General features: G+C 44.4%; 1 protein-coding gene and 1 pseudogene across 5 annotated transcripts in view; both read right to left on the reverse strand.

Moving 5' to 3' along the window:
* ST3GAL6 (ST3 beta-galactoside alpha-2,3-sialyltransferase 6) overlaps positions 1–19,848 on the reverse strand; it is an 83,174-nt gene that overhangs the window by 37,866 nt on the left and 25,460 nt on the right. For all 5 annotated transcript variants that reach the window (XM_066347490.1, XM_066347491.1, XM_066347492.1 and 2 more), the window contains 2 exons: positions 7,289–7,388; positions 1,347–1,424 (listed from right to left, as the gene is read on the reverse strand). In XM_066347490.1, coding sequence (XP_066203587.1) covers positions 1,347–1,424; positions 7,289–7,388 — 178 coding nt within the window. The remainder of the gene's footprint in view (positions 1–1,346; positions 1,425–7,288; positions 7,389–19,848) is intronic.
* On the reverse strand, positions 4,839–5,859 carry LOC136380024 (PRELI domain containing protein 3B pseudogene; annotated as a pseudogene).

The following is a 19,848-nucleotide window of genomic DNA, read 5'->3' on the forward strand; positions in this document are numbered from 1 at the left end:
ATGGACCTTGGCCATAGAGAACAATTTATGAATTTGACCCCAAAGGCAAGGGAAATAAAGGCAAAGATATTAATAAATAAATGAGAGTATATCAAACTAAAAAGCTTCTGCACAGCAAAAGAAACCAACAACAAAACAAAAAGGCAGCCAACCAAATGGGAGATGATATTCACAAACAACAGCTCTGATCAGGAGTTCATATCCAAAATATATAAATAATTCACAAAGCTCAGCAACAAAGAAGCAAACAATCCAATTTAAAAAATGGGGAGAGGACCTGAACAGACACTTCTCCCATGAAGACATAGCAACAAATAGATATATAAAAAGGTGTTCATCTTTGCTAGCTATTAGAGAAATGCAAGTCAAAACTACAATGAGATACCACCTCACACCTGTTAGATTGGCTTTTGTCAACAAGTCAGGTGATAACAAGTGTAGGAGAGGCTGTGGAGAAAAAGGAAACCTTATTCACTGATGGTGGGAATGTAAACTGGTACAGCCACTATGGAAGAAAGAATGGTGGTTCCTCCAAAAATTAAGAACAGAATTACAATATGACCCAGCAATCCCTCTACTGGGTATATACCCCTAAAAAACTCAGAAACATTGATACACAAAGACACATGCACCCCCATGTTCACTGCAGTATTATTCATGGTGGCCTAGACATGGAAACAACCAAAGTGTCCCTTGATAGAGAATTGGATAAAGAAGATGTGATACATATATACAATGGAATACTACTCAGCCATAAGAGATGATGACATATTGCCATTTACAACAACAAGGATGGACTTTGAGAGCATTATACTGAGTGAAATAAGTAAATCAGAAAAAGCTAAGAACTAGATGATTTCACACAAGGGTAGGATATAAAACTGAGACTCATGGATATAGATAAAAGTATAGTGGTTACTTTTATCTATAGTATAGGGGAAGGGAGTAAAGAGGGACAAATATACTGTGATGGAAAATAATTTGATTTTGGGTGATGGGCACACAACACAATCAACTGTTCAAATGTTATTGAAATGTTTACCTGAAACCTATGTACTCTTATTAATCAATGTCACCCCATTAAATATAATTTTTAAATTAAAAAAAAGCAGTTCACCTTTTTATGATCAAACTCAATAGACCTCTCTACTCTCAACTATGTGAAAAGAACACTGGTCTGATTGTGTTCTTCTCAAAAGGAGATAGGATATTCAAGCTCTTTCTTAAATGTAGGGTGTCCCTTTTATACTAAGATTTGTCTAGGGGAAAAAAGTAAACAAGGGTGGAAAATGATTGCAAACACATTTTGAACATTTTCTATGCCACAGTGTCTTTTATAGTTTTACCTCAAGAGAGAGGCAAAGGCCGGCTTTGCTGAACAAGGCTGGATCTTGTTTCTCCGTTTCATTTCCACAGGTGGCACCCTATGAGACAAAACCAGGGTCAGTCAGAAAGAACTAGGCAGCCAGCCCAAAGGAAAGCCAACTCCCTGGGAAGCCACTCGGTGCCACCACTGAGAGGCTTCTCCGGCAGGAAATAACAGTCCTCACAGCAACCCCTGAAGTATGAGAGGAACCTCTCCGAGTCCTGTGCACATTTGAAGATTCACGGACGCGAGGCAAGGGAGATGGGAGAGGCTGAAGTAATGAGCGACCCACAAGAGGTTCAAAGAGCAGTGAATCAAAGGACCCTCCCAGAAGGGCTTGAATTACGGCACCGGGGGAAGCCACACCCTGGCTTGGTTTTCAAATATTCCCCAAAACCTGTGAAACCCATTTCACCCCAAGTGCACACAGCCATCGAGGTCCTCCATGCCACATCCGGGGACACCTGCCAGCAGAGAACACTATAGAAACACTGACTCAGCAGGTTGTACACACCCTGCCTTGTGATCGGGTAACTCCGCACATCACACTATTTAGAGTCATATCTAACATCCCTGTTCGTGGCACAGGTTAGACCTGTGTGTCTCCTGAATGGAACATTTGTCTCCAGAGTTTAAAAGGGTATTATTGTGAAAAGCCAAGAAAAATAAACGAAGGGGACAGGGTGACAGGATCCAGATTTAGCCAAGAAAGAGGAAAACAGCCTAATATAAGAACATTATTAATGGTCATCAATTATGTGAAAAACCTAAAAAGAAAATTAATCCATTTTCTTCCATAAGACTCTAACTAAAATAAATTATCTAAACTCCTCATGGATAGACTCCAGTTTTTAATTTTGAGGCAATACTAAATCCTCATAGTTAGAGCTGCTAGGTCCCTGATTTATGAGGCTAGTACGGTCCTTGTGGAATTCATCTTTTGTGAATGTTATAAATGCCAAGAATTCCTCGATTTATATGTAAGGAAATTATATACAAATATGGTAGACCAGCACATGAAATTATAAAAACTATATTCAGAGGACAAAATGAAGTGTATCACTTGATTTTTAAGGTTATTAAGAGATATAAACCAAACTATTTTAAATTGTGAAGACAAACTTTGGATGCCTTTCTAAAAAAGACAATTATCTGTCTTAACAGGTTTTTTTTGAGTGTGTGTTAAGAAATCTTTTTATCATCAGGGTATCCATTACACCTTTTTCAGATCAAGTATAATTCGTAGAAATTATACAAGGCAACTTGTTTATTAAATATCAGTATTTAGCAGTGTTAAGTTTAGCTGAAATGTTATTTCAATTGTAAAAACCATCTCTGGTTACAAGAAAATAATCAAAAAACTTATTAAATTTCACTTGTTTTTGCAAATGTCCTAAGAAGTCTTAAGCTAAACAATATTTTAAGTAGAAAAACACTAGTTTTTAAATAGTTTGGTATACTATGTCTGTGGTTTAAGTTCATATCTTATCTGGTTTCTTTTATAGGAAATTTGACTAGAAGTTTATCATATTAAGCATTAAAAAAATAAAGGCAAGAGCTAATCTTTCAACAGAGATACTCTATATGTAACAACTGCCAAGTATCCAAGAGATTTTTTACTGGTTGATAACTAACTGCTACATAATATGAAACAAAATATATCTATTGGATTGTTTTACAGAGTGTAGCTGCCCTTTGGCACCCAAAATGAGTAAAAAAAAAAAAAAAAGGAGAAGCTACAAAGCAATTCTTATTTTGGCCAGTTTAGGTCAATAACTTCTTTCCTCCGTACCATTCTTTCCTTCTTTCCCACTGTTGGGCAAATGAGTTTGTAAAGTTTGTATTTTTTGAGTTTGCTCACTTTTATTGTTAAAAATAGCGCTGAGCAGCGCCAGGTATATTGTCTGTGAAATTGTAAATTACCTTCCTTCTTGGGAAGGGCCATTGTTATATCAATATTTGCTGAAGGAGAGGTTTTCGCCAGAAAAGTTTTAAAAGGAAGAAGAAGGAGAAGGAAAGGAAAGAGAAGCCATTTTTGCAGAGTTTGTGCAGAGAGAAGGGAGAAGATATGCAGATGAGGAACCAGAGCTGAGAGGCTTTTGTGAGCTACGCTGAGTGAGACTGGTAAGGCCTTTGATTCGAGGAGAAACCGGAGAAGATTCTGCTGGTTGTGGAACCGGATTAGGTATCAGTAGCTTTGTGAGCTCTGAATGAAGAGGGAAGTGTTTTTTTCCCTGTGTGTTTACTCACTGGCCGGTGTGAGACTTTAATAAAGGAATGGCCCACCATTTTTCGGCTCCACTGTTTCTTTACTGCCCCCCCCCCCCGAATCCAATGAGAACCTGCACCTGCATGGCCACGACGGAGGTGGCCACTGGCCGTACACCCACCGCCCCCACCCCGCAGTGGCACCACATTGTTGAAAATATTAAGGACCTGCGATTTATGCTTCAGATCAAGACATTGTTTGAGTCCTTTCAAATGATGCACACAGCTCCTCACGTGAAAAAATGTTTTGTGGCTACAATTGCTTCAAAAAAGTGATCATATTCAAATAACCTGACATATTATGCTTTAGCAATTACAGAACCATGAGTTTGACTTGTGGCGATATATAGGTTCGGCCAATGTGAAATGCTAACAGATGTGAAAAGCCGCTCTTTTGTTTAAGCTGAGAGGGCTGGGAAAGTCCAGTAATGACTTATCTTTTCAGTTAACACAACCAGCCCGTGACACAACACAGCAAGTCAGAAAGTACAAATCCACGGAAGGTAATGCCTGCACTAAGTTACAAAACTCTGGCAAATCCATACAGTTCTCTCTTCTAATACAATAAAATCATATTTTAGTTGGAGTTAAGTAATACTTGAATGATAATTTTCACTCAAAAAAAAAAAATGACAGTTAAGTACCAAATTAAAATACTGTGGTTGTTAATGGTGGTTTATAGCAGAGCGAGTTACTTTATACCGATTAATATGTCTTTTAGAACTACACAGTTTCTCCATGGAGAGTGAGTTCACTTTGGAAGTTGACCACAGCAGGGCACTTGGTATATTTAGAGGCGGCCTTTTGTGCTGGGGTTGGTCTGAACCCTGGTGGAGGTCCAATGCATGGAAAGCTTTTGAATTTTCCCTGCAGGAGATTTAATATGCTAACACCCGTTTCCAAGTGCTTTTCAAAAAAGTGTTAAATTTTCACATAAATTCTAGAATTCTCAAAACCAGATAGTCATTTCAAACAACACTAATAATTTCAGATATTCCCTTTTATTTAGAAACCCTGTACCTCTTTGTTTTGATCAAGTCACAGAGCCTTTTCTAGCTTATTTTTTTAAATCTACCTAATTATAGTTGTATTTTTTAAAATAACAAATAAGTATAATGGCAGCTAGTAGAGATGGGAGGGACTGGTGCTGTATACCAACTCTCATCATTCCTCTACAAATGCTTCGGCTGCCGGCCATCAATTCTTAAGTCTCGCCATTCAACTTCGGTATTATCCATTCCGTTGTTTCTAGGCTTTCGTTAGCATTTGAAGATACTGCGCTTGGCATCAGCCCTTTGAAATAACTACTGACTCCTTTCACAGTGATTTTAGCCTCTTGAGTCAAAACAGGTTTTCTTCTGGGTCCTGAGGATGTGGTTTGAATTAAGTCTCTCATGTACTGAAACCTCTTTTGTAAATAAAATATTTGTGGACCTAGTTGCATTGTTTTCTCTACAGCAGGGGTCCCCAAACTATGGCCCACGGGGCAGCATGTGACCCCCTGAGGCCATTTATCCGCCCCCGCCGCACTTTCGGAAGGGGCACCTCTTTCACTGGTGGTCAGTGAGAGGCGCACAGGATGCATCCGCAAAGCGCAGTGTCGCTCACGTACAGTACTACTTCCGGTGATGCGGGACACACGCGTCATGGCTCCGGAAGCGCGTCATATCACTTGTTACGGCTAGCAGTGACAAATATGGAACTGGACATTGACCATCTCATTAGCCAAAAGCAGGCCCATAGTTCCCATTGAAATACTGGTCAGTTTGTTGATTTAAATTTACTTGTTCTTTATTTTAAATATTGTATTTGTTCCCATTTTGTTTTTTTTTTTACTTTAAAATAAGATATGTGCAGTGTGCATAGGGATTTGTTCACAGTTTTTTTTATAGTCCGGCCCTCCAACGGTCTGAGGGACAGTGAACTGGCCCCCCGTGTAAAAAGTTTGGGGACCCCTGCTCTACAGGACCAACGACAGGATGTTCTTTCTAACACACACGTTTTGGTTCTTGCTGTGCCAATAAGGGATTTCACAGCGGAAGGCAGTCCCCGCTCTGTGCTGAAAAGTCCATGGCTCTGCAACTTTGCAGAAGAATAGGTATGTCTGTCCAGTACATCAATTCCAGCCACACTTGAGTTCATGGGGTTCACATATGTCTGCATTGCAGCTGCTCTAACAGTTTCCCAGGGGTATCAAACACATGCTCCAAAATCAAGATCTGCATGGTGCTGGCAGCCCGCGCGGTGTCCAGGCAGTACAAAGAGGCAAAGAGACCACTCTGATCCCTGCCCCACCCCAGCCACTGTCTGCATAGTTTTTAAGGAAGCAAGTTCACAGCAACACCCAGTTGAGGCCATTTTCCACCATGCTTTCTGTGACTGGAGTAACACATTAGCTTAGAAGTGACATAAACATTCCTCAGATCCTGATGTCAAAAGACTGTGCTAAATTTAGGCCCTTTCCATTGTCTTTATCATTTCTCCCATGACCAACAATAGGATTTATAGGGAAGTAGCTATCTGATAAGCTTCTTCCTCTCTTGTCTTGTGACAAGAGACGGAGGGAGATTCCTGTGGTATAATTTTTATGTTGTGTACGGTCAGACTAAGTTTTCTAGCTCAATATTTAATCCAAAGCCTAAAACTTATGGCTAAACCCACCCACCTCACATTGGATCTTTTCCAGTGACCGTTTGCTCAACCATCTTCCAGGAACAGCATTATAATCACCTTTCAATCAACCAGTGATGATATGAAATGAAAAAGTATCAATTTATATTTTTATCTAGTAAGCACAAGCTAGAAACATGATCTAGGATCTACTATAGCAACACTGGCATAAAGAGCTAAACTTTGTCTAAGACAGGAGGTTGTCTTGTGATTTATTTTGATATAATCACATACTACATACTACCCATTCAGGATTTAAAGGTTATCCAAACTTTATTCCTAGACAAAAAACTGACAGTGGAGAAAAGGATGAAAATCCTATCGTATGACTTTTCTCTACAACAAAACTACCTTTACCTCTTCAAAGTTTTATATGTAACATTTCAAGTCAAAGTTATTCCAAAATACACATGTATCATCATTTACCAAATATTCTTAAACAAAGTAAACCACATGTAGTATCCACCGTTTATCAAACAATCTCTCATCCAAGCATATTAGGCTCTAAAAGTCAAGTACCACTGATTCCAAAAATACTCCATCAATTCAAGGAAATGAAACACATATAAAGAATGTTCTATCCCAAATGGGGGTCAACACCACTGCTTTCACTGGGAAGTCAATAAAAAGGTGTTGCTTATCAGTTTTTAAACTGTTTTTTTTTTAATTTTTTTTATTTTATTTATTCATTTTTAGAGAGGAGAGAGAGACAGAGAGGGAGAGAGAGGAGAGAGAGACAGAAAGAGAGAAGGAGGGAGGAGCTGGAAGCATCAACTCCCATATGTGCCTTGACCAGGCAAGCCCAGGGTTTCGAACCGGCGACCTCAGCATTTCCAGGTCGACGCTTTATCCACTGCGCCACCACAGGTCAGACCAGTTTTTAAACTGTTAAAGATAAAAGGTACAGGGTACTAGGTCGAACTGGGATTTTTAATATCATTTGTGTTTTCTATGTTATTTTTAAATAGCAAAAATGAAACTTACCAATAGTCATTTGTTCCCCACAATATACAATGCAGCACATAATACAGGAAGACAGCACTCAGGAATATGGCCACAAGGTACCCTCTCATGGCTGGCCCACCTGAAACACAGAAATGAAGTCCAAGAAAAGGCAAGGCTGTTATACAGATGGATTTCCCCAATGGCTCAAATATAAGTATTTGTGAATAAACACATGGAAAGGGAAGAGTAAACGAAAATGATGTAAGTCTATTATTTTCAAAATACCCAGTAAGTTGTAAAAGAGAATATTTTTTTCTCTCTCCTCATCCTCTTATCTTTCATCAACACAACATAATGCATGTGTAGATCAATCAACAGTTCTATTGTTTCAAAGCTAGTGGCTTTTTTACTCCTTTCTCGTGTTAGATAAGAACGAAAAAAAATTATTCAGAACAAAATTTTACACACCCACTCCATATTGAAAACTTTTTTTCAGAAACATTAAAGAATATTCATTTTCTCTCTGTCAATAGGAAGTGAACATATGCCTTAAGATGTAAATAAACATTTCATTTCTTCAGAGCTTAAAGTGACTTTTAAGTGTTATAGATTACAATTTTACAATTCCTTTTTCTAATTTTATTTTAAAACTGAAGGAAAAAAAACTATTAAAAATGTGTCCCACACCCTCAATTTTAATATACCTTTAGATGCACCTATTTGATTTTTCAATTATCACAGCACAGGTAAATTCAGCTAATTACTTGCTTACTTTTATAGTAAGTGACAGTATAGTTCACTGCATATGAGTAGACAGAAAAACCTTGACACAATCTTTTCTAAAATATAAATGCAAAAAAAGAAAGAAAAAAAAACCTTTAGAGCATATAAATTTTATAAAACCTTAAAACACATTTATTTAGTTCCCACATTTACTTCAAAGACAGAAATGAGTAAGTTCTCATTTTCCCATTAAATTAAATGCAAAAGACCAATTTATAATATACAATTCCACAACAGAGCTTCTATTTCAATGCCTGTGGCTTTAAACAGGTACACTACTTCTTTGCATCTAAACAACAGTATGTATTATTTGCTCTCACTCCTTCCCTCCCGTTTCTGCTCACCTCAACCAGGGCAATGCAGGATAGAATGCGCAAGTCTGGTTTGCACACACTTCCAAACAGTGCAATGCTGTCTCCTTTCTGATGGTAAACTAAGTGGAAATGGAAACCTTAAAATAAAGTACTCCTTTGCCTTCATAACTATAAAGCACGGAGCATAATTTAAATTTCCTTGATAATGAAGGTCATTGAACAAATGCCGCAGTTGGGCTGGGCGCTATTCGAGTTGAGACCTGGAACTAACGTGGGTGTGGAGACTCTCGCCTAAAACCTGCAGTGATGAAACAGTCAAGGTTGCTACTCCGGCCTCCCTGGCTGAGCCTTCACTTCGCAGTGCTATGAAGACAGCCACCACCCCGCATGCCACTGTCCTAATTAAAAATGTCCCAACTCCACGTAATTCCTGCTTGCGGGACCTTAGGCAAAAAATCGGTTTTCCTCATTCAACCTGAGTGCCCTCACCTGTTTACCAGTGGGAGCGTATCATCTTCGGGCGGTTGGACGGATTGTCCAAAATGACAGGCATCTGGCACAACACATGACACAAAAATATGTGCTGAGTATGTCTGTGTGTGTTATTGTCCACCTAGAGTGTGGAGGAGAGGCTGCTGTATGACGCGGCTGCTGCCGGACCCACCAGCTGGCCCTGGGGACAGAGGAGGCAGCTGGCTTACTGCGAGCCCCTCTCAGACCCTCTGATTGGAATCGAGGTTCATTCCGACATAACCAGCACCCCTCCCCCCGCCTCCCACTGCATGCTGCAGCTGGAACAGCTGTTGTCCTGACCTGGTCAGGCATGTAATTTTCCACACTTGGGGGCATTCACATCCTAGTCCCGTGACTATCCCCTCATCCCGACCCCTTTTTACTCTTAAAATCCTTCGGCACCTGCCAAGGGGGCGCAGGGATCCGTTTTGTCTTGCAGCCGCCCAGGGCTTGTCTCCTACGTAGGATTCCTACGTAGGAATTCCAGTCTGTTAATTGCCAGACAGGAGTGGCCAGCCTGTCTCTTCGATCTTCTCTGGGCCTCTGCTTGTGGAGGAAGATTTTCACTCTCGGGGCTTTTCCCTGGGTCTGTGGGAACTCACAATTGGAGAGCCAGTTTGGAGACCTAAGAAACGGGCATCTGCAGGGAAATCCGCCAGTTTGGAGACCTAAGAAACGGGCATCTGCAGGGAAATCCATCCACATCCCTGTGGGGAGGGTGTCACCTATACTGGATACATGTGGCCTGCTGTATAGTACCAGGCCTCCAAAATACCAGCTGATCTCAGACACTTGTTTGAGGAACTACATTATGCCCAGGCAGAAAACTGAACTGCAGGGCTGCAGCGGGAGGCTGTTACCTCTTCTAGGTGGCTCATCCACTGACACCCAGCTAGAGGCAGAAGCCAGGGTTAGAAAACTACAGGAAGAAGTGAAACCAGAGAAAGACATTAGAATGTCTACACTCTGTTAGCATGGAGACTGGCTGGTGGAGGTGAGGGAGGAAGGAAAGGTCCCTTGAACAGAAAACATTTCTTTTATGGAAGCAAAAACAGTTAAGTTAGAATGAAGGCTGCTTTTGTCTAAAGTCTCATGAAGTTTTGTGGGTAATCTCATGTGATTGTTAAGAACCAATAAATTAAATAGATTTAAGTAGAATAAAAGGTTTTTAAGTGAAAGCTTTAGCAACAACTGTGGAAGGTTTATGGGGGAAAAATAATCTTTGGAGAAAAACAATTTTAATGCATGGTATTGGGAAAACAGCTATTAGGCTTGCTCACTTGCACTTTGCATGATTAGCGTGTGAGCACATGGCAGAGCCACGTGTGTGTGTGTGTGTAGCCTACGTAAGGCTACAGGTACTTTCCCTTGGTGTGGATCACTCGCCCACCACCACGAGGGGCAGTTCTCTTGTTTGCGTGCCTGCCGCTGCGAGAAGAGGTTTCCCCTGCCTGTTTGCTCGCCCGCCCGTGCAAGAATCTAATAAACGAGAATGGCCCAATACTTTTCAGCTCCGCAGTTCAGTCACTGTCTACCCGAATCCAATGTGAACATGCTTAGCCTCGACCGCTGGCACTACACATGGTCAAGCTAAGGTTAAAGTGGTTGTGAGGGGCAGCTGGGTTAGGCTTGCTCGCTGCTGTACCAGCTGCGAGCACTTTGCTTGATTAGAGCGTGAGCACCTGGCAGCGGCACGTGTGCACAGCCTATACAAGGCTATGGGTGCTTGCGCTTGAGAGAGATGACAGGGGGGATTTGTGGATGGCAAATTGCCTGCTCACCACTGTGAAGGGGCATCTTGCTGTTTGTTTGCCTGAGAGGCGGTTTCCCCGCCTGTGTGCTTGTCCGCCGTTGTGAGCCTTGATGAAACGAAATGGCCCAATCCTTTCCAGCTCTGTAGTTTTTTTACCATCTGCCTGAATCTAATGTGGACCTGCCTGGCCTTGGCCACCGGCCTTACAGGTTTTAATTAAGTAAATTTAAATATTAAAAGTAAGCTGTTGTAACAGTAGAATTTGATTGTCTTTCTGTTACAAAACACAAAGTTTCCTTAGATTACTTGTCTGTTCCTTATAAGATACTATAACAAGTTTTCCGCCTACAGAATAAAGATTCTGTGTTCTATCAAGATAATTTCCTGTGTTTTATGTTGCCTTAGTTGGGTCTCTGATCACTAAAGAAAGCGGACTCTTGATAACAAATGCTAGGTCGTCAAACTTTTTATAAAAACCGCCCACTTTTGCAGTGCTGGTCAACCTGGTCCCTACCGCCCACTAGTGGGCGGTCCAGCTTTCATGGTGGGCCAATCGCAGCGCTGTTTGGTTGCTGCGCGGTAGGGACCAGGTTGACCAGCACTGCAAAAGTGGGCGGTTTTTATAAAAAGTTTGAAGACCCCTAAGTCCTGCATTGGGGATGCCCTGACATTCATCTAAAGGCAGCAGCAACAGAGGCTATAAAGATTGTGGCACCTGTGAGTGAAATCCATCCTGCTTCTGCAAAAATGACCCCTCTCGGCCAGACTTTTGCTGTCCTGACGCAACAGTCTGCTCCTGAACCAGGGACATGAAGATGGATAAGCAATGGCTGTCGATGAAATGAACAGTCAGGCTCTGGCAAACCCAAGAGCGCCGCTTGGCTCTGACAGTCTCGCCGGCCAACCCCACTGCTCAGTGTCTGCATTCCTTCGTCCACCCTAGCGCGTTTAAGCTGGCTGTCACTCAGCCGCCACTCAGTCTGGGTTACCAATTACGGGCGGGTTGAAGGCTTCCACGGCTGCAGGGCTGAGGCCGTCACAGTGACAAGGAAACTGTCAGAGAACGTGATCCCCACTTGGGGCACACCCGCCAAGCGCTCCCTCAATGCAAGTCACCCAGCCCCGCCACCTGCCGTGAGGGGGTGGCCCGGGGCCTGTCATCATTTTCCTTCCTGACCTCTGTGAAATGGTCTCCTTATATTGATAAGAATGGTAACCTGTCGGCCCTGGCCGGTTGGCTCAGCGGTAGAGCATCAGGGGCAGGGGACCCGGGTTCGATTCCCGGCCAGGGCACACAGGAGAGGTGCCCATTTGCTTCTCCACCCCCGCCTCCTTCCTCTCTGTCTCTCTCCCCCTCCCGCAGCCAAAGCTCCATTGGAGCAAAGATGGCCCGGGCGCTGGGGATGGCTCCTTGGCCTCTGCCCCAGGCGCTAGAGTGGCTCTGGTCTCGGCAGAGCGATGCCCCAGAGGGGCAGAGCATCGCCCCCTGGTGGGCAGAGCGTCGCCCCATGGTGGGCGTGCCGGGTGGATCCCGGTCAGGCACATGCGGGAGTCTGTCTGACTGTCTCTCCCCGTTTCCAGCTTCAGAAAAATACAAAAAAAAAAGAATGGTAACCTGTGGAAAGTTGCCTCTGCTACAGAAACCCCTGCAGGCTTTACTGGACCACCCACCACAGAGAGGGCGGGCAATGAGAACGCACAAAGTTCCAGGTCCGGGCAGCACAGTCACGTCCTGTGGAGTCACACGGTCAGGAAAGCCCCGTGTTGTCACCGAGGCTGTCACAGACAAAGTGCTAGCCTAACCTACCTACCAACGTGTGAAAGAGGTACAGGATTTTGTGAGAATTCTGGGGTACCAGTAAATATACACCTCCTAGCCCACTGCCTTCCCGCATCGTATCGCCTGGTTAGACGGGGACATACGTGGGACTGGGGAGCCCAACATCGGTCTGCCTCTGAGAAGGAAAAACTACTGGTCACATAGATTCAAGTCCTTGAAATCTCGCAGGCAGGTTTACCATGTGAATTAGATACCTCAGTGACCCCGGAAGGCATGGGCTGGGCATTCTGGCAAAACAACAAAAGGAAAGAGTGTTCCTTAGATTTTGGGCTCAATTATAGAAGGAAGCAGGTATCAGACACACCTCAGCAGAACAGCAATTATCGACAATGTGGACCCTCTTACCAAAGAACAGCCAGTTACAGCAGGAACTTCCCTTCTGCTGGGGAAACCGCTGTGTTAGGCTTTCTCGTTTGCACTTTGCATGAATAGTGCACGTGGCAGTGCCAAGTGTGTGTTGCCTGTGTAAGGCTACGGGTGGTTTAACTCGGGGCAGACGGCAGAATGCCTGCCCGCCAGTGTGAGGGACCGTTTTGCTGTCCGTTCACCTGCTGCCCTGAGAAGCGGTTTTCCCCTGCCTGTTTGCTTGCCCACCATTGCAAGAATCTATTAAACAGGAAAGGCCCACTGCTTTCGGGCTCTGCAGTTCCTCTACTGTCTGCCCAAATCCAATGTGCACCTGCCTGGCCTCAGCCACTGGCACTACACCTTCCCATCAAGGAGTGGACATCCATGTTCCACCAACCTGCCTCTTCCCACAGCTCAGACTCCTCCACTCACTAAGTGCCATGCTTGGCATGCTTACTTACATCAGGGGAGTGCTCTATCATATAGTCTTCTGTCTTTAGAGATGCAGCAATTATCAGGGCCTGTTGAATAGACCAACCTTCCAAATGCTCCTACTCTAATCCCCGAGTCAGCCCCTGCGATCTACAAGGGAGGAACATGGGGAGTTCTGGCTGGAGCTTGGTATACTAATGGCTCCAGCCAGGACACTGCATCTACCTGTATGGCAGCTCCCGTCCAACCATCCACCAACACGGTCTGAAACAATGGGCTAAACTAGGAGCTGGCTGGTTGGTAATCACATGTGAACCTTGACAGCTGATCCAATATACTGACCAGAAATGGAACCCGGGACATCCACACACCAGGCTGATGCTCTACCACTGAGCCAACTGGCCAGAGCCAGGTATTACATATTTTAAAAATTCTTGCAGCACACCAGTTGAAAATCACTGTCCTATATAACCTATAGGCAGCTGGGTGGGTAGAATGGAAAAATGGTGACCTTAAACAACAGATAAAAGTTATTAATTGGGCCCTGGCCGGTTGGCTCCGCGGTAGAGCATCGGCCTGGCGTGCGGGGGAACCGGGTTCGATTCCCAGCCAGGGCACATAGGAGAAGCGCCCATTTGCTTCTCCACCCTGCCCCCACCTCCTTCCTCTCTGTCTCTCTCTTCCCCTCCCGCAGCCAAGGTTCCATTGGAGCAAAGATGGCCTGGGCGCTGGGGATGGCTCCTTGGCCTCTGCCCCAGGCGCTAGAGTGGCTCTGGTCGCGGCAGAGTGACGCCCCGGAGGGGCAGAGCATCGCCCCCTGGTGGGCAGAGCATTGCCCCTGGTAGGCGTGCCGGGTGGATCCCGGTCGGGCGCATGCGGGAGTCTGTCTGACTGTCTCTCCCCGTTTCCAGCTTCTATAAAAAAATAAATAAAAAAGTTATTAATTGGAAAACCTACTTTGGCTGGTGGATGAAGATGCTTTCCTAAGTCTTAATACATTTCAGTGACTAACCTGTGGGGCCGACCGCTCCATACACCAGGCTGACAAGTGAGACCGAGGCACCCACTAAGGTAAAGGTGTGGAAAACAAAAGACACAGCAATAGTCCCAACACTTGCCATGGACCAACAAACCATGATAAAGAGACCAAACCCTACGGTCCCTGGAACACAGACCACTTCTGCAATGGGATGTGTCGCCAGGGTGAGTCAGTGACTCCCATTTCCGGGTGGAAAGGAGCTATCAGTCTCTGGTGGAGCCCTGTTATCCTAATACAGTCAGGACCTGTGGAAACACGCCCTCCATCAACGGGGACAGCCTGCGCTGAGACAGGAGAACGTAGGGCTCCTGGTCTGGCGTATTCCTTCCCACAGTCACCTCTTCACACCAGGAAGCACCACCTCCGCCGGCCAACATGTATGCTTCATACAGCTGGGCCAGCCAAAGGCTGTGGCCACATGGACATCTGAAAATCAGGCTACAGATGGAATTCTCAGAGAAGGGGAAGATCTCCCAACCCAAGTCCCTACTAAATGTTTTTTTTACTTTCTGATCTTAGACTTCTGCTCTTCTGGTGGCATCCAGGTTGCCTTGCAACAGCCTGAGCCATGTGTCATATGTAAGTTCCCCTTAATAAACTCTGTTCTCTGCCAGACTGGAGTGGCCCACCTCTTTCGCTGGTCTTTCCTGCCCTCACTTACAGGGGTAGATTTTCAGTCTCAGGATTTTTCCCTAGGTCTGCACGCACAAACATCAAGTCAGCTGTTCTCTTTTGCTACACAGTTAAATGCATGAGTTTTGAGAAAGCCAATCTGGCTGGTTGGCTCAGTGGTAGAACAACAGCCCAGTATGTGGAAGTCCCGGGTTCCACTCCCAGTCAGAGCACAGAGGAGAAGCAACCATCTGCTTCTCCACCCCTCCCCCTCTCCTTCCCATTTTCTCTCTCTTCCCCTATCTATCCTGCCCTCCCTCAGCCATGGCTAGTACAGTTTGAGCAATTCGGCCCTGGGCACTGAGGATGGCTCCATGGCCTTGCCTCAGGCACTGATATAGCTCGGTTGCCTAGTAACAGAGTTGCAGCCCCAGATGGGCAGAGAGCATCACCCTGTAGGGGGCTTCGTGGGTGGATCCCAGTCAGGGCACATGCGGGAGTCTGTCTCCCTGCCTTCCCACCTCTTACTTAATTAAAAAGAGAGAGAGAGAGAGCAAGCCAAACTGAGACGTGACCTCTCCTCCATGAAGCCTAGGCTGAATTCCTGGCAGGACAGAAGGTGCTGCTTTGGCAGAAAGCCCAGCGTCAAAGGGAGCGAAGCACGCAAGGGGTAGAAAGGTCTGCTGCGTCCGTCCCGAGCCTGTGCCTCCCTTTCCACTCCGTTCTGTGTTCCTCACCCACTGTGATGCCTGCTCTCTTGATATATTGTGAGGTATTATAAAAATCACCTTAAATTTATTGTAGTAAAAAGCAAGAAATAATATTCAGTAGGCAATATTTAGTAGGTAAAAAAAAATAGCTTGGTTGTGTTTCTTGAAGATCATTGGTAAAAGCTAAGTGATGGAGAGAATTAAGGTTTAGGATCATCAGAGTAAAAGTTCAAGAGAGTGAGGAGTTTGGGATGTCAGGTCCGTCACTGCAGTGGCTGACGGATGACTCAGAGACAGACGAGACGGCTAGCTCAGGGACTAGCCCTTACACTGGGTTCAGAGAACGTTCGCTTTCCTTCCTCCTCTTGTGCTGGATGAACTGAGAACAGTAAGGGATTGGGTTCCAGCTGGTTCTGAAAGGCAAGTCACCATAAAGGTGAGAGAGGTAATACATATGCCATGAGCTATGTATGCTTCATGATGACAAGATGGGGCTTTCAGTACTGACAAGGAGCTAATACAGACAGGACTTGTCCCCTTGGTTGAATGAATATCAGCAAAATATTGTTTTTTTTTTTTTTTTACCATATAGGTATCACCCAAACATGGATATAGGATATGTTTAAGACTGTCCTGGAAGGCATTTTACCATGGGCCAAAACAGTCATCGTCAAACAACCTACTTAAGTACTCAAATCAAATATTTAAGGCTCCACCCAGAATAACCTCATTTATGCAAACACCCAATAAGGGTGACACCAGTATCAGCAATTTCTTAAGACATATGTATACCTAAGATAAGACAGCATGTGATCTGAAGAAAAAGATTCAGTATTTACAATTCAATTTGCTTATCTGTCACCCAAAACACATTCTCTGGGAAATGTATGTATTATTTCAGAGCACAGAAGTATGGGTAACCAACACTTTCCTTGTCTTTCATTCACACATGCGGTTTAGCTGAAAACAAAGAAGTGTGAGAGAACATTCCTTTTTCCTTCAAAAAGTAAAATGAACCTACTGTTGAAGAGCTGCTTTATACCCCAGCTGAGAAAAGTTTAGGAAGCTTAGCCCCTCTCTTGTATTTCCCAGGCCTTTCAAAGCACCCATATTCAAGCTGCCAAATAGATTTTGGACCAGCCAGGATATCCTTCTGATAAACATATATATATAGTTCCTCTGCTTGCTCACAAGAAAAAGCTTCCACAAATAAACAAGATCTCTAATTATATTTTATAAACGGAATGACCATTTTTGCTTTGAGCACAAGTCTTCAAAGGAAAACCAGTTAGATTGCCTGCTTTAAAAAAAAAAAAAATTTTAGAAAGCCCTTCGATACAGCTTCATTTACTGAAAAAACAAGTTTTCCAGTTCTTGACATTAAACATGACAGGTGCCCGCTTCTTGGCTGCAGCGGCTCCTGTGCCCAGTGAGGGAGCAGGAGGGTTCACCAGCAGAGGTCAAACATTTATTCCTCATTCAATTATACATAACCCAATATATGAATAATCTACATATGCAAAAATGAGCTCAATTTTGGCAATAGTTTCTCCTTATCTTTAAAAATAAAAGTATATTTGGCCCTGGCCGGTTGGCTCAGCGGTAGAGCGTCGGCCTGGCGTGCGGGGGACCCGGGTTCGATTCCCGGCCAGGGCACATAGGAAAAGCGCCCATTTGCTTCTCCACCCCCACCTCCTCCTTCCTCTCTGTCTCCCTCTTCCCCTCCCACAGCCAAGGCTCCATTGGAGCAAAGATGGCCCGGGTGCTGGGGATGGCTCCTTGGCCTCTACCCCAGGTGCTAGAGTGGCTCTGGTCGCGGCAGAGCGACGCCCCCTGGTGGGCAGAGCATCGCCCCTGGTGGGCAGAGCGTCGCCCCCTGGTGGGCGTGCCGGGTGGATCCCGGTCGGGCGCATGCGGGAGTCTGTCTGACTGTCTCTCCCCATTTCCAGCTTCAGAAAAAGAAAAAATGAAAAATAAAAGTATATTTTACTTGTGTGGCGCTCTGAAATTCATAAAATATTGATACTTCTATGTCCACCTCACTGAAGAATCAAAACAAGTCTGATCAGCTGGTGGCGCAGTGGATTGAGTGAGGGCCTGGGATGCTGAGGACTCAGGTTTAAAACCCCAAGGTCACCAGCTTGAGCACGGGCTCACCAGCTTGAGTGCAGGGTCACTGGCTTGAGTGTGGGATCATAGACATGACCTCATGGTCACTGGCTTGAGCCCAAAGTCGCTGGCTTGAGCAAGGGGTCACTGACTCAGCTTGCGCTCCCCACTCAAGGCACGTATCACAAACAACAAACAACTAAAGTGCTTCAACCAGGAATGGATGCTTCTCTTCTCTCTCCCCTCCTGTCTGTCTGTCCCTGTGTGTTCATCTCTCTCTCTCTCTCTCTCTCTCACTAAAAAGAAAAAAAAAAAGGATCAAAACAAGCTTGGTAAGTGGGTGTGCAGACAGGACCGTGATGAGTGCGGGAACTGAAAGTTTCTGACGTGGGTTGTCCCGGGTCACACAGCTTGAAAGACAGAAACAGACTTAAGGTCTGACCACTTCCCAGGGTTTTTCTATTCCTGGTGTCATCCTGTTTCTCAAAATAAAAGGCATGAGGCTGTTAAATTTAATTTCTAAGGGGGGGAAAAAAAAGTATAAGGGAAACTCAAAAAAGATAATTATCTGTACTTCCTGACCTGACAGTGCCCCGTGGGCAGCTAGAGTTTCGAAAGAGTAAACTCAAATATTTGTGAAAGGGATGTGTCTCTGGGACGCGTTCTCCAAACTGACACAGCAGGTCCGAGGGCCGGCACCAGCTCGGCCTTGCAGACATTCCCTACTTGATCTGAACCTCTGAGGCTCGGGTAAGTGAACTGAAACAAGCACCTTCCAATTTGATTTTCAGGCACACTAAAGTGTGAGAATCACTGCTCCAGACATTAGAGCATAGTGTGTGGGGGGGATTTACTGAAATTACAGAGACAACAAGAGATATTACTGAAAGCTCCATCACAGCAAGACTAACAAGTGTCATCTTCAGCACTTCAAACAACAGCTGTCACATAGATGATGTTAGGTAGGTAGTTACTGAATAGAGTTACATAGATCTCGTAGCCACCAGATGCTTTGTATTAATTTTCTACCCAAAATGCTTAGCACATGGAAAATGCCCAACGAATAATGGATAATTAGAATCATTGATTAAGGTATATGACTGCTTAGCATGTGCCAAGACTTGATAAACTCTTTGGGTATAGTATCTGATGTGACCCTGAAATTGTGAGGGGCGTGGTGAACTTACAATTCTCAGGTCACAGATGAGGAAGACGAAGCTCTGAGAGCAACAACAGTAACTTTCCTGAGCTGATAAGCAGCAGAACCAGGACTCAAAATTTTATCTACCAGACCAGAGCCTGGACCTATCTTCCAGTGTGATAGGCACAGCCTTCTGACACACAGGCCCAGCCTTCTGACACCTGACTACACATGACAGAATGTTTCTCTAATTCGTCCATCACACCAGCTCCTTCAGTGGTATCAGTTCTAGGGGGTGGTGAAATAGAGAGAAAGGTTATAGTCACAAACTGTGCTGAAATAAAACCCTATCACTCCCAACCTTGTTCTTCCCAATCCCATTCCTCTAGATTTTACTAAATCCATTCTTTTTTCTCCATGGTTCTGTTGAGTGTCCCGGAGTAGCGATTATCCAGGTTCAGGATGTGTAAGAATCAAATTCGAGGGTTTTTGGTTCATTTGATGCACACTCTCCTGAGACCCAGAGCAGCCATGATAGCATTGCTTATAAAAAGAGACACAAAAAGTAACCTATGGAATGGAACTTGCAAATGGTCACTGCAGCATTATTCACAGTGGCCAAGACACAGAAACAACCAAAGTGCCCTTCAATAGAGGATTGGATAAAGAAGAAGTGGTACATATATACAATGGAATACTACTCAGCCATAAAAAATGATGACCCGTTGCCATTTATGACAACGTGGATGGAGCTTGAGAACATTATACTAAGTGAAATACGTAAATCAGAAAAAGCTATGCACTATATGATTTCACACATAAGCGGAATATAAAACTGAGACTCATGGACATAGATAAAAGTGAAAGTGAAGTGGTTACCAGGGGGAAGGGAGTAGAGAGGGCGATGGAAAGTGATTTGACTTTGGGTGATGGTAGACAACACAATCAACAGTTGAAGAAGAAAGCAAGAGAGAAAGAAATAAAGGGAAAGAAAGGGAAGGAAGG

This window comes from Saccopteryx leptura, chromosome 8 (assembly GCF_036850995.1).
Source record: "Saccopteryx leptura isolate mSacLep1 chromosome 8, mSacLep1_pri_phased_curated, whole genome shotgun sequence".
Taxonomy (NCBI): domain Eukaryota; kingdom Metazoa; phylum Chordata; class Mammalia; order Chiroptera; family Emballonuridae; genus Saccopteryx; species Saccopteryx leptura.